This window comes from Protomyctophum bolini, assembly GCF_963924005.1.
Source record: "Protomyctophum bolini genome assembly, chromosome: 18".
Taxonomy (NCBI): Eukaryota; Metazoa; Chordata; class Actinopteri; order Myctophiformes; family Myctophidae; genus Protomyctophum; species Protomyctophum bolini.
Window position 1 is genome coordinate 4,032,658 of NC_137879.1, and position 15,000 is coordinate 4,047,657.

Genomic DNA, 15,000 nt, shown 5'->3' on the forward strand with positions numbered 1-15,000 from the left:
GAGTGGCAGTGTAGTCTTTATATTTATAATGTTGTAGTCTTTATGTTTATAATGTTTCAACCTGAGTGGCAGTGTAGTCTTTATGTTTATAATGTTTCAACCTGAGTGGCAGTGTAGTCTTTATATTTATAATGTTTCAACCTGAGTGGCAGTGTAGTCTTTATGTTTATAATGTTTCAACCTGAGTGGCAGTGTAGTCTTTATGTTTATAATGTTTCAACCTGAGTGGCAGTGTAGTCTTTATATGTATAATGATTCAACCTGAGTGGCAGTGTGGTCTTTACATTTATAATGTTGTAGTCTTTATGTTTATAATGTTTCAACCTGAGTGGCAGTGTGGTCTTTACATTTATAATGTTGTAGTCTTTATGTTTATAATGTTTCAACCTGAGTGGCAGTGTAGTCTTTATATTTATAATGTTGTAGTCTTTATATTTATAATGTTTCAACCTGAGTGGCAGTGTAGTCTTTATATTTATAATGTTTCAACCTGAGTGGCAGTGTAGTCTTTATATTTATAATGTTTCAACCTGAGTGGCAGTGTAGTCTTTATATTTATAATGTTGTAGTCTTTATGTTTATAATGTTTCAACCTGAGTGGCAGTGTAGTCTTTATATTTATAATGTTGTAGTCTTTATATTTATAATGTTTCAACCTGAGTGGCGGTGTAGTCGAAGGACACGTCGAACATGTAGGTCTTCTCTCTGGACCGGTTGGCACGCAGGATGTCGTCTGGATCCTCCATGGGGTCCATCAGCACCACCATCTGATGAGGAGAGAGAGAGAGAGAGAGAGTTATTAATAATCTACTTCACTGATATTAAAGACATGATGTGCCGTTTCACCCAGCATCAACGTCAGGGTCAGAGTCATTTGCGGTCGAGGGCCCGTGGTGACCATATGGGGCTGACATGGGGCTGATAATATGGGGCTGAAATGGGGCAGTGGGTCGGGCCGGCTGGAAGCAGAGAGCTAGCTCCATGTAGGGCCCTCTACTCTGCTTCTTTGATGACGACCCCCCCCCCCCCCCCCCCCCCTCCTCCTCCTCTCGGACACCGAGCCGGTCACTTTGAAGCCCCTTCATCTAAATTCAAGAGCAGAACATCTGACTTTTAATACGGACACTTATACTGGAAGAGGAGCCGGATGGTTAAATCACACACATGCAGAGAGAGAGAGAGAGAGAGAGAGAGAGAGAGAGAGAGAGAGAGAGATGGAGGGAGAGAGAGAGAGAGAGAGATGGAGAGAGAGAGAGATGGAGAGAGAGAGAGAGAGAGATATGGACGGAGAGAGAGAGAGAGAGAGAGAGACGTCTATGGACGTTAATGGAACATATAATTCATATAATTTCTCCTCACTAATAATGCTCATTATGCATTTTCTAGGTGAAGTGCTCCTTTACGTGATTCTTCTAACACAAGTGATCCTTTAAGAAGTAAAGTGTTACAGAAGCAAAGATTTGAGTTACAAACGTTGGCTCTGAAAGAATATATATTCAAAGATTTGCACTACATTTTCACGAATTTTCAAAAATAGCAGACAGTACATTGTACAAGCTCGTAGCGGGGCACTCGGTGCCGCGCTATGAGCTTGTAGATCTGCTATTTTTCCCCTCGTGTAGCAAAAACACAAGAGTAACTTAAAATGAATCGAACAGCCAACTATAATAGTGCTGCACCATTCTCCAATTAAAATGTAGGAATTGAGACGGCGTACGTATACGTGTCTGAATCTAGATCGCAATCTTTTTTCCGATGAATAATTAATAATAAAAAAGAAACACAATTATCGTGATGCAGCACTATGTGACGTTAGAGACACGAGGTGTACGCCCCGACGATGATGACCTCCTGTTACGTTAATGAACACGCAAGAACACACACACACACACACACACACACACACACAAAGGCTGTCGTGTGCCGCGTGTATTTTGCATTGTGTATGCTTAAAGTGACTAACTTTGTTTGACGTTGTTTAATGCAATCAGATTATAGGACTTTTCTGTGTGAATGTCTGGGCTGTCGAGGCCAGAAAGTAGTTTTTTGCCACTCAGTCAGTAGGCGTTCCTATAACTTCCTGGTTTGATGATGATGTCAGGCGCATATACCCGGCCTCTATTGTGTTGATTTAGTATGCTAGATTAATTAAATACATAATAAGGACCATAGTTATCCTGTTAGCGTTAATTGGTGACTGTATATACCTCGTACCGATTACATTTCTGAATAATCAATCAATTGCACGCAAGCAAGCGAGCTCTCACTCACACAGTCGCACACACACGCGCGCACATACACACACGCGCGCACACACACACACACACACACACACACACACACACACACACACAGACACACACACACACACACACACACACACACACACACACACACACACACGTGTGTGTGTATGTGTGTGTGTAACGTACGGGAGCCTCATTAAGCCCCCTGTGGTGTTGATAACACCTGCGATCCCATCTGCCACACGTCTCTCTTAAGTTACAGCGGGATGAGCCACACCCTATACGGATATAGGCTGCTTCTCAATGGATGGATGGATGGACGGACGATGCCCACGCAGGACAGCTGCCGAGCGGGCAGACCCTGCAGCGCCTGCACCCTACACCCTGGAACACCCACACCTCATCTCCTTAACGCACTCCGGACGGGAACCCCTTTTGGTCTTTTAAAGCATTTTATGTCATATACTTTATAGCTATTGAAAAATAGCAGATCTACAAGCTCGTAGCGTGGCACTCGGGTCTGTTAGTTTTTTGAAAATTCGTGAAAATGTGGCGCAAATTTGGAATGTATATATTCTTTCCGAGAACGTTTTTTAACTCAAATCTATGACTTCTGGAGGGGTCCGTGGAACTACATATTTTCAGATGGGGGGTCGGCTGGCCAATTACATAATATTGTTGGGGGTCCTTGACATGAAAATGTTTGAGAACCACTGACATAGAAACATACAGTATAGGGTTTTTCAGAAAACTGTCAGGATTTAGGAGACATTTAGCAGAATCTGATCTCAGGTCAGAATGGGTTAAGTCGTCTGATAAGACGCAACACAATGCAACGGCAGCACGGGTGGCGAGGCGGGCATGCCCGTCTCTCCTCATGACACCCGAGAAGAAGCAGCTACTCACGTATTCAGAAGAACTTATAATTACTTTAGAAAATTAACCTGTTAGAAAATTAAAGTATTATAAAGTGATTACTGGTGAGTTGCAGCAATTAATTAAACGGGACAGCAGCAGCTGTGTGCTGCAGCATGCAGAACAACATAGAAAAATATTTTAACACGTGTAATAGATCTACAAGTTAGTTTAATAGAAGCACATTGCAAAGTGACACGTTTTGAGCTTCTGTGCATGATGTGTGTGTGTGTGTGTGTGTGTGTGTGTGTGTGTGTGTGTGTGTGTGTGTGTGCGTGAGTGCCCACACGCTTCAAACAATCAGACCATGGGCAAGTGCAAGGCTTCAGTGGCAGAAGAAGTATACTATAGTTCAAAAAATATACCGCGATCAACGTTTTTTTGCTTGAGTAAACGTCAATAATAAAAGAATCCGCCCAGCTCACACACTGCCAAACTGCACTGTACAAGAGCACATTACTGTGACAAAATTGGTCAAAATGAGGGACTGCCTGTTCTTTTCTTCATGTCATACGAAAGCAGGTGAATCATAGCTTCAAATTGACATATTGGTTGTTTGTTCAGTTTGTCTAGTTTTGGAGATATGGCTTATAGAGTAATGTCTATAGCAGAGAAACAGCAACCAGTTTCCTGGAACAACATATTTTCAGATGGGGGTCAGTGGCCAATTACATATTATTTGGAAGGCTAAGCGGTGACCATCAAACAGACATGGTGAGAGAACTGACACGGTGAGTGATGTGATTGGATGGAAGGCTAAGCGGTGACCATCAAACGGACATGGTGAGAGAACTGACACGGTGAGTGATGTGATTGGATGGAAGGCTGAGCGGTGACCATCAAACAGACATGGTGAGAGAACTGACACGGTGAGTGATGTGATTGGATGGGAGGCTAAGCGGTGACCATCAAACGGACATGGTGAGAGAACTGACACGGTGAGTGATGTGATTGGATGGGAGGCTAAGCGGTGACCATCAAACGGACATGGTGAGAGAACTGACACGGTGAGGGATGTGATTGGATGGGAGGCTGAGCGGTGACCATCAAACGGACATGGTGAGAGAACTGACACGGTGAGGGATGTGATTGGATGGGAGGCTGAGCGGTGACCATCAAACGGACATGGTGAGAGAACTGACACGGTGAGGGATGTGATTGTATGGGAGGCTAAGCGGTGTCCATCAAACTGACACAGTGAGCGATGTGATTGGATGGGAGGCTAAGCGGTGTCCATCAAACTGACACAGTGAGCGATGTGATTGGATGGAAGCGGTCTCCATCAAACGGCGTCGTCTCCTCTGCTCGTGGCAGACCGTCACCATGGCAACAGGCAAACACACTTTGGCACGCAGGACAGCAAACGCCTACAGACTTTGATGAGATTTAAAAAAAAACTAAAAACTAAAATGTCTGACTGAGTCACTGTTGACCGAGTGGATTTGGAAGGCGAGTTCTACATGCGTGGGTTGCCTGCACGCCACCCGTCGTGCGGTGCGCCGTGTGTGTGTAAAACCGATTTCCGATCGATCTCAAAGTTGTTTTTCAGTTTTAACATTGGTTGTAGACAGTTCCACATGTTTTAACATTGGTTGTAGACAGTTCCACATGTTTTAACATTGGTTGTAGACAGTTCCACATGTTTTAACATGGTTGTAGACAGTTCCACATGTTTTAACATTGGTTGTAGACGGTTCCACATGTTTTAACATTGGTTGTAGACAGTTCCACATGTTTTAACATGGTTGTAGACAGTTCCACATGTTTTAACATTGGTTGTAGACAGTTCCACATGTTTTAACATTGGTTGTAGACAGTTCCACATGTTTTAACATTGGTTGTAGACAGTTCCACATGTTTTAACATGGTTGTAGACAGTTCCAAATGTTTTAACATTGGTTGTAGACAGTTCCACATGTTTTAACATGGTTGTAGACAGTTCCACATGTTTTAACATTGGTTGTAGACAGTTCCAAATGTTTTAACATTGGTTGTAGACAGTTCCACATGTTTTAACATTGGTTGTAGACAGTTCCACATGTTTTAACATTGGTTGTAGACAGTTCCACATGTTTTAACATTGGTTGTAGACAGTTCCACATGTTTTAACATTGGTTGTAGACAGTTCCACATGTTTTAACATTGGTTGTAGACAGTTCCACATGTTTTAACATGGTTGTAGACAGTTCCACATGTTTTAACATTGGTTGTAGACAGTTCCACATGTTTTAACATGGTTGTAGACAGTTCCACATGTTTTAACATTGGTTGTAGACAGTTCCACATGTTTTAACATTGGTTGTAGACAGTTCCACATGTTTTAACATTGGTTGTAGACAGTTCCACATGTTTTAACATTGGTTGTAGACAGTTCCACATGTTTTAACATTGGTTGTAGACAGTTCCACATGTTTTAACATTGGTTGTAGACAGTTCCACATGTTTTAACATTGGTTGTAGACAGTTCCACATGTTTTAACATGGTTGTAGACAGTTCCACATGTTTTAACATTGGTTGTAGACAGTTCCACATGTTTTAACATTGGTTGTAGACAGTTCCACATGTTTTAACATTGGTTGTTTGTAGACAGTTCCACATGTTTTAACATTGGTTGTAGACAGTTCCACATGTTTTAACATTGGTTGTAGACAGTTCCACATGTTTTAACATTGGTTGTAGACAGTTCCACATGTTTTAACATTGGTTGTAGACAGTTCCACATGTTTTAACATTGGTTGTAGACAGTTCCACATGAACGGCTGTTTTTTTTTACCTCATTCGGAAGTCAACATGGGGACTTCTAACATGAGGTAGTTTTGGGAGCGGGTGTGATCATGTTGGCCAGTTTTGGGATGTAATAATAAGCTGCTAAGATATGTTGGCATTTTTTTTTAAAGTAAGGCTTTGTAGATAAATTAAAACAGTGCAGTGTTGTTCTCGTCTCTTAGGCAATGAAGGCCAACCAACCTTTACATACAGCCTACAGTGATGGGTAAGGAACCCATCTCCAGTTATAAACCTTTACATACAGCCTACAGTGATGGGTAAGGAACCCATCTCCAGTTATAAACCTTTACATACAGCCTACAGTGATGGGTAAGGAACCCATCTCCAGTTATAAACCTTTACATACAGCCTACAGTGATGGGTAAGGAACCCATCTCCAGTTATAAACCTTTACATACAGCCTACAGTGATGGGTAAGGAACCCATCTCCAGTTATAAACCTTTACATACAGCCTACAGTGATGGGTAAGGAACCCATCTCCAGTTATAAACCTTTACATACAGCCTACAGTGATGGGTAAGGAACCCATCTCCAGTTATAAACCTTTACATACAGCCTACAGTGATGGGTAAGGAACCCATCTCCAGTTATAAACCTTTACATATACAGCCTACAGTGATGGGTAAGGAACCCATCTCCAGTTATAATAAACCTTTACATATACAGCCTACAGTGATGGGTAAGGAACCCATCTCCAGTTATAATAAACCTTTACATACAGCCTACAGTGATGGGTAAGGAACCCATCTCCAGTTATAAACCTTTACATACAGCCTACAGTGATGGGTAAGGAACCCATCTCCAGTTATAAACCTTTACATACAGCCTACAGTGATGGGTAAGGAACCCATCTCCAGTTATAATAAACCTTTACATACAGCCTACAGTGATGGGTAAGGAACCCATCTCCAGTTATAAACCTTTACATACATCCTACAGTGATGGCTGAGGAACCCATCTCCAGTTATAAACCTTTACATACATCCTACAGTGATGGGTAAGGAACCCATCTCCAGTTATAAACCTTTACATATACAGCCTACAGTGATGGCTGAGGAACCAATCTCCAGTTATAAACCTTTACATACAGCCTACAGTGATGGTAAGGAACCCATCTCCAGTTATAAACCTTTACATATACATCCTACAGTGATGGGTAAGGAACCCATCTCCAGTTATAAACCTTTTCATACAAGCTACAGTGATGGGTAAGGAACCCATCTCCAGTTATAATAAACCTTTACATACAGCCTACAGTGATGGGTAAGGAACCCATCTCCAGGTATAAACCTTTACATACAAGCTACAGTGATGGGTAAGGAACCCATCTCCAGTTATAAACCTTTTCATACAGCCTACAGTGATGGGTAAGGAACCCATCTCCAGTTATAATAAACCTTTACATACAGCCTACAGTGATGGGTAAGGAACCCATCTCCAGTTATAAACCTTTACATACAGCCTACAGTGATGGGTAAGGAACCCATCTCCAGTTATAAACCTTTTCATACAGCCTACAGTGATGGGTAAGGAACCCATCTCCAGTTATAAACCTTTACATACAGCCTACAGTGATGGGTAAGGAACCCATCTCCAGTTATAAACCTTTACATACAGCCTACAGTGATGGGTAAGGAACCCATCTCCAGTTATAAACCTTTACATACAGCCTACAGTGATGGCTGAGGAACCCATCTCCAGGTATAAACCTTTACATACAACCTACAGTGATGGGTAAGGAACCCATCTCCAGTTATAATAAACCTTTACATACAGCCTACAGTGATGGGTAAGGAACCCATCTCCAGGTATAAACCTTTACATACAGCCTACAGTGATGGGTAAGGAACCCATCTCCAGGTATAAACCTTTACATACAGCCTACAGTGATGGTAAGGAACCCATCTCCAGTTATAAACCTTTACATACAGCCTACAGTGATGGGTAAGGAACCCATCTCCAGTTATAAACCTTTACATACAGCCTACAGTGATGGGTAAGGAACCCATCTCCAGTTATAAACCTTTACATACAGCCTACAGTGATGGGTAAGGAACCCATCTCCAGTTATAATAAACCTTTACATACAGCCTACAGTGATGGCTGAGGAACCCATCTCCAGTTATAATAAACCTTTACATACAGCCTACAGTGATGGTAAGGAACCCATCTCCAGTTATAATAAACCTTTACATACAGCCTACAGTGATGGTAAGGAACCCATCTCCAGTTATAATAAACCTTTACATACAGCCTACAGTGATGGGTAAGGAACCCATCTCCAGTTATAATAAACCTTTACATACAGCCTACAGTGATGGGTAAGGAACCCATCTCCAGTTATAAACCTTTACATACAGCCTACAGTGATGGTAAGGAACCCATCTCCAGTTATAAACCTTTACATACAGCCTACAGTGATGGGTAAGGAACCCATCTCCAGTTATAAACCTTTACATACAGCCTACAGTGATGGGTAAGGAACCCATCTCCAGTTATAAACCTTTACATACAGCCTACAGTGATGGCTGAGGAACCCATCTCCAGTTATAAACCTTTACATACAGCCTACAGTGATGGGTAAGGAACCCATCTCCAGTTATAAACCTTCACATACAGCCTACAGTGATGGGTAAGGAACCCATCTCCAGTTAAAACCTTTACATACAGCCTACAGTGATGGGTAAGGAACCCATCTCCAGGTATAAACCGGAGGGCAGAGTGGTAGATTGTGTCGAGTGGTTTTAACCCATTTTGTTCGGGAACTCCTTTTGGTGTCAGCATTATGTCATGCTTTAGTTATTGAAAAATAGCAGATCTACTTGTATAGGTCTGCTATTTTTGAAAAAAACGAAGAATGACTGACGTAGAAGACATTTTTTTAGAATCTGATCTCTGGTCAGAATGGAAAACTGTCAGGATGTAGAAGACATTTTTTAGAATCTGATCTCAGGTCAGAATGGGTTAGTGTCGACGGAGCTGCATTATGCGTATAGATAATATCACTGGATGAATCTGCCTAGCAACACTGGCCTCTCTCTCACCTGGATCACCCTCAGACGACAACAACGACGCGCTGTGGGACGTTTTTGTCACGGAGGTCGAGAGGGTTTTGGCTTGAGTTTATTATGCACAGTCACTCAGAGAAGGATTACTGAGGTTGTTTTGAAGCACCTTTAGACTTAGAATTGTCTCCTCATTAACCCATTCTGACCTGAGATCAGATTCATACGAGGTTTCCACTGGACACACACTGGTCTGATTAACCCATTCTGACCTGAGATCAGATTCTAAAAATGTCAGTCGTTCTTCGATTAAAAAAAAATAGCAGACCTACAAGCTCGTAGCGTGCCACTCGGTAAGACGCGCAAACGCGGGAAGCGAACGCAGCTCATACATATTTGGTTTTTTTAAAGATTTATTTTTAAGTTATAATTTTTTTAAGTTAAGTTATTTTTAAGTTAAGTTTTTAAGTTAGCCATAACCATATAAGGAGTCCCCAAAGCAGCTATACGTCCAAATATGGAGTGTGTTTGACTAAGCTCCATATATGGGCACAAAGGGGGGGGACACGGACAGACACACACACACACACACAGACAGACATGATCTGCTAGGTCTCATAGTAAATGCTCACTGCATTCGCAATAATGCTAACACCAAAAGGGGTTCCCGCCCAGAATGGGTTAAAGTCGATTCTCAAATAATGAGTCAGGGTGAAAATGAAAAGGGTAGAAATAAGTGTCTGAGAGTCAATTAAGAGTCCTGTGTAAATTAACCCATATAGGCCTGACGTCGAAATAAAAAAAAATCTTCTAAATCCTGACAGTTTTCTGAAAAAACCTTATGTTTCTGTATCAGTGATGCTCAATATTTCATGTCAAGGACCCCAAAAAAATATATTTATATAATTTATATTTATAAATCCCCCCCATCTGAAAATATGTTGTTCCATGCAGGGACCTCCCCAGAAGAGAAGCAAAGATTTGAGTTAAAATGTTCACTCCGTAATAATAATATATATTCAAAGATTTGAAGCACACATTTTCACAATTTTTCTAAAATAGCAGACCTACAAGTTCATAGCGCGGCACCGAGTGAGCTTGTAGATCTGCTATTTTCCAATAGCTAAAGTATAACATAATGCTTTAAAACACCACACAAAATGGGTTAACCCATTCTGAACGGTAACCCATTTTGGTGTTGGCATCATGTCATGCTTTAGCTATTGAAAAATAGCAGATCTACAAGCTCGTAGCGCGCCACCGAGTGGCGCGCTACGAGCTTGTAGGTCTGCTATTTTTGAAAAATCGAAGAACGACTGACATTTTTAGAATCTGATCTCAGGTCAGAATGGGTTAATCAGACCCAGTGTGTGTCCAGTGGAAACCTCGTATGAATCTGATCTCAGGTCAGAATGGGTTAAAGAACACATTCCAGGTGAGTGAATGTGCTCAGAGGGCTCAGATTGTCCACTCAGGAAATGGACTGCCTGACCTCCAGTAGTTGTGTCTGCTATAACCTGGTTCTCGTCTCCTCTCCACTGCTGACTAATTCATGGACGCAGACGAAGGAGCGAGTCTCCACGACGTCACCCCGGACGGACGGACGGACGGACGGACCTCTCAGTGGAGTCACCGTGCTATACACTAGAGACCAACCGATAATCGCTACACCGATATATCGGCGGCCGATATGACCATATATGGTTATCGGCCACCATATGGGTATCGGATATGACCATATATGGTCATATCGGACGCCGATTTCACCGATACGATATGACCGTATCGTATCGGTGAAAATTTCACTGATGGGCCGATAAAACCTAGTGTAATGATTTATTTTCTCCAACAGAGTGCACCGTGTGTGTGTGTGCGCGCGTGCGTGTGTGTGTGTAGAAGAGGAGGGGTTTGAGGGACGGACGACAACAAAACAGATGGCCCGGAGCGTGAACGTACACACACCGTGAATAACAAAAAAAATGTCAAAAGAAAAAAAAGAAAAAGAGAGGCTAGTAAAATATTCATAAGCTCCTGGCGAGTAGGACCAGCCAGGCTCCAACATGTTATGCTGACAGCTTGCTTATATGCACCGCCGCGAAACCAATTAGCAGGGCCAGTGTTGTCGACGGTGTTGTTAAAGGTGTGTGTGTGTGTTTGGGGGGGGGGGGGGGGGGGGTCCTTGTCCAATGCCTTGCATGGGTGAAGGCCTTTCTCTGATTCGTTGGCTGGAACACCCAATGGGCTCCGACGGCTGGAGCAGAGTCGGCCTGACTCGCTTGGCAATGGTGGAGAGTAACACTTCATATTATCTATAGGCGTTTGGTGGCTTTTTAATTTGTGTTAAAATGTATAGCCCCTAGTCTATAGATACAGTAGTTTATAATGTATAGCCCCTGTCTATAGATACAGTAGTTTCTAATGTATAGCCCCTGTCTATAGATACAGTAGTTTCTAATGTATAGCCCCTGGTCTATAGATACAGTAGTTTATATGTATAGCCCCTGTCTATAGATACAGTAGTTTATATGTATAGCCCCTGTCTATAGATACAGTAGTTTATATGTATAGCCCCTGTCTATAGATACAGTAGTTTATATGTATAGCCCCTGTCTATAGATACAGTAGTTTATATGTATAGCCCCTGTCTATAGATACAGTAGTTTATATGTATAGCCCCTGTCTATAGATACAGTAGTTTCTAATGTATAGCCCCTGGTCTATAGATACAGTAGTTTATATGTATAGCCCCTGTCTATAGATACAGTAGTTTATAATGTATAGCCCCTGTCTATAGATACAGTAGTTTCTAATGTATAGCCCCTGTCTATAGATACAGTAGTTTCTAATGTATAGCCCCTGGTCTATAGATACAGTAGTTTATATGTATAGCCCCTGTCTATAGATACAGTAGTTTATATGTATAGCCCCTGTCTATAGATACAGTAGTTTATATGTATAGCCCCTGTCTATAGATACAGTAGTTTATATGTATAGCCCCTGTCTATAGATACAGTAGTTTATATGTATAGCCCCTGTCTATAGATACAGTAGTTTATATGTATAGCCCCTGTCTATAGATACAGTAGTTTCTAATGTATAGCCCCTGGTCTATAGATACAGTAGTTTATATGTATAGCCCCTGTCTATAGATACAGTAGTTTATATGTATAGCCCCTGTCTATAGATACAGTAGTTTCTAATGTATAGCCCCTGGTCTATAGATACAGTAGTTTATATGTATAGCCCCTGTCTATAGATACAGTAGTTTATATGTATAGCCCCTGTCTATAGATACAGTAGTTTATATGTATAGCCCCTGTCTATAGATACAGTAGTTTATATGTATAGCCCCTGTCTATAGATACAGTAGTTTCTAATGTATAGCCCCTGGTCTATAGATACAGTAGTTTATATGTATAGCCCCTGTCTATAGATACAGTAGTTTATATGTATAGCCCCTGGTCTATAGATACAGTAGTTTATATGTATAGCCCCTGTCTATAGATACAGTAGTTTCTAATGTATAGCCCCTGTCTATAGATACAGTAGTTTCTAATGTATAGCCCCTGGTCTATAGATACAGTAGTTTATATGTATAGCCCCTGTCTATAGATACAGTAGTTTCTAATGTATAGCCCCTGGTCTATAGATACAGTAGTTTATATGTATAGCCCCTGTCTATAGATACAGTAGTTTCTAATCTATCCAGGCGCATGCACACATTTTTCAGTTCAGTTCAGTTTTATTTTGGTCAAAATGCACTTTAGAAACACAAGCCCAAATAAGCAACTACACTTTAGAAACAAGCCCAAATAAGCAACGCTTTAGAAACGAGCCCAAATAAGCAACTACACTTTAGACACACAAGCCCAAATAAGCAACTACTTTAGAAACAAGCCCAAATAAGCAACTACACTTTGCAAACGCCCCTCCTCTCCTTTCCATGTCATATACCCGAGAATTGCTTTTTCCTGAACTCTCCTGATCTTGACCGCAGTGTTTTTGCGTTTAAATAATTTGTTTAGAAATCCGTGTCATCGCCGCAACTCCAGCCGTCGTAATGACTGTTTTTTTTTCTCACTTGCTTGCTGAAAATAGCCGATCTACAAGTCCACAACGCGTCACAGCGCGACGTGTTGTGAGCTTGTAGATCGGCTACCCACACCCCACCCACACACCTCACAACCCCGGCGCCTGACTTGACTCGTGCTCGACACCGTCTCGCTGACTTGCTCCACTATCGAGTGCCAAAAGGCAAGCGCTGCCAACACAAGTCACCAGTCAGTCAGTGAGTCAGTCAGTCAGTCGGGTTACAACACACGACCCTGTTTTAAGGGCAGTGTTTTCATTACACCTATAAATGATGGCGCGTGATCAATTATGGATCGCTGGCCAAATGTCAATCACAAAAGGAACAGAGGCTGGAGTGAACCGTCCAGACAGAAGAAATGCCGGACAAGCAACGGGCCGGCGATAGAACCAGAACCAGGACTAGGACTAGGACCAGCAGGGTCCAATTTAACCAGCTCAGTGGCCTTGTGGTTAGAGTGTCCGCCCTGAGACTGGGAGGTCGGGGGTTCGATCCCCGGCCGGGTCATACCAAAGACTGTAAAAATGGGATGCTGGGACACTCAGCATCAAAGGGTTGGATTAGGGGGTATAAGTCCCTGCGACATACTAGCGTCATGTCCAGGGGGTGTACTTGTACATCAAGCTGCCTCACGCTACAGAAACAGGAGATAGGCTCCTGCCCCCTATGGGCCTCATGGCTCGGCAAGGCTATACTTTAGGGTCCAATTTGTCAAAACCAAACAGGGGGACATGCATGTTCGTTTCGCGCAAAAGGGCTGAAATGTTTACCATTGCAATTTCACAGGTATAATGTACTGCATTTAGCAGACGCTCTTAATCTAGAGTGATTTACAGTACAGTAAAGCAAGGACAAAAAAACGTGGTAACACATCGAATACATAAATAAAATAGTCATCATGAATCATACATAACCTAACAGTGGAATCAATATACCATTGAGCGAATAGAGCATGGCTGCTCGCTCAGGGGATAAATTGAATCTCGACCTTCGGGTCAAAATCCGCGTCAGACGTCCAAGTGAGACATGACCTTTGACACCATCTAAATGTCTCAATATAGAAGAGCAGGGAGACAGAATACAACCACCCCGATTGTAGTATAAGTGACGTAGTATTACACTCTATACAGACCCCAGGCCTGCATACAGATTGGACAAACGTGTACATTGTCATCGTTGCCACGGAAACAGTACAGGTGTGCCGTGATGTCAGGCCACGACGTCACCCTATAAAGCATGGCTCAAGAAGCCAATCAGTGCAGTTTCCAGTCCAGAGTTCCTCAGAAGTGTTCCAGAGGAGATTATAATACCTTAAGAAGCGTCAGAAACGTTCAGTGTGTTCCAGAGAGACGACGACTCAGAAGCGCGCCAGATCTAAGAAAGTGCTATAAGCCACGGCCAGACAGTAAGACCTATATAAAGCAGCGCTATAGTCATTAGGTGTGCCCGGATCTCTGCTTGTCCCTGGGGATCCCGGAATACGTGCTCGAGAAGACGTGTTGAAGAACGTGCGGACGAACGGCTCCAGACCCTCGTCTCCAGGACTCACGTTTCGCCCCGCAGCGTAAAACAGTCCTCTGGCATCCTGTTTGTCATCATGTTTCGTTCTTTCTGTCTTGCGTTCTTTCGTTCTCTCTTTCTTACTCTCTCTCTCATTCTTCTTTATAGCTGTCTTTATTACTTTCTTTCTTTCTTCCTTTCGTCCTCTACTTCTCTCGTTCTACTTTGCTCTCTTTCTTTCTCCATTTCTTTCTTCATTTCTTTCTTTCGTGCTTTCAGGGAAAGCCAGGAAAGCCAGAGAAGCCAGGAAAGCCAGGAAAGCCCTGATTGCAGCATATAAAACACAATACATATAATGAACGTCCCACTGGGAGGAGACCCCCCCCAGTGGGGCAGATCAAGGCACCTAGGAGGAAGTCACTAATGTTGCTCTGGAGAGGGAAGTCTGGAGCACT

The 15,000-nt window shown here is 42.5% G+C and overlaps 1 protein-coding gene across 1 annotated transcript in view; it reads right to left on the minus strand.

Moving 5' to 3' along the window:
• Positions 1-15,000, minus strand: part of kif19 (kinesin family member 19) — a gene marked incomplete at both ends in the record, with an annotated part of 69,598 nt that overhangs the window by 29,632 nt on the left and 24,966 nt on the right. The window contains one exon of the mRNA XM_080789304.1: positions 657-767. Coding sequence (XP_080645430.1) covers positions 657-767 — 111 coding nt within the window. The remainder of the gene's footprint in view (positions 1-656; positions 768-15,000) is intronic.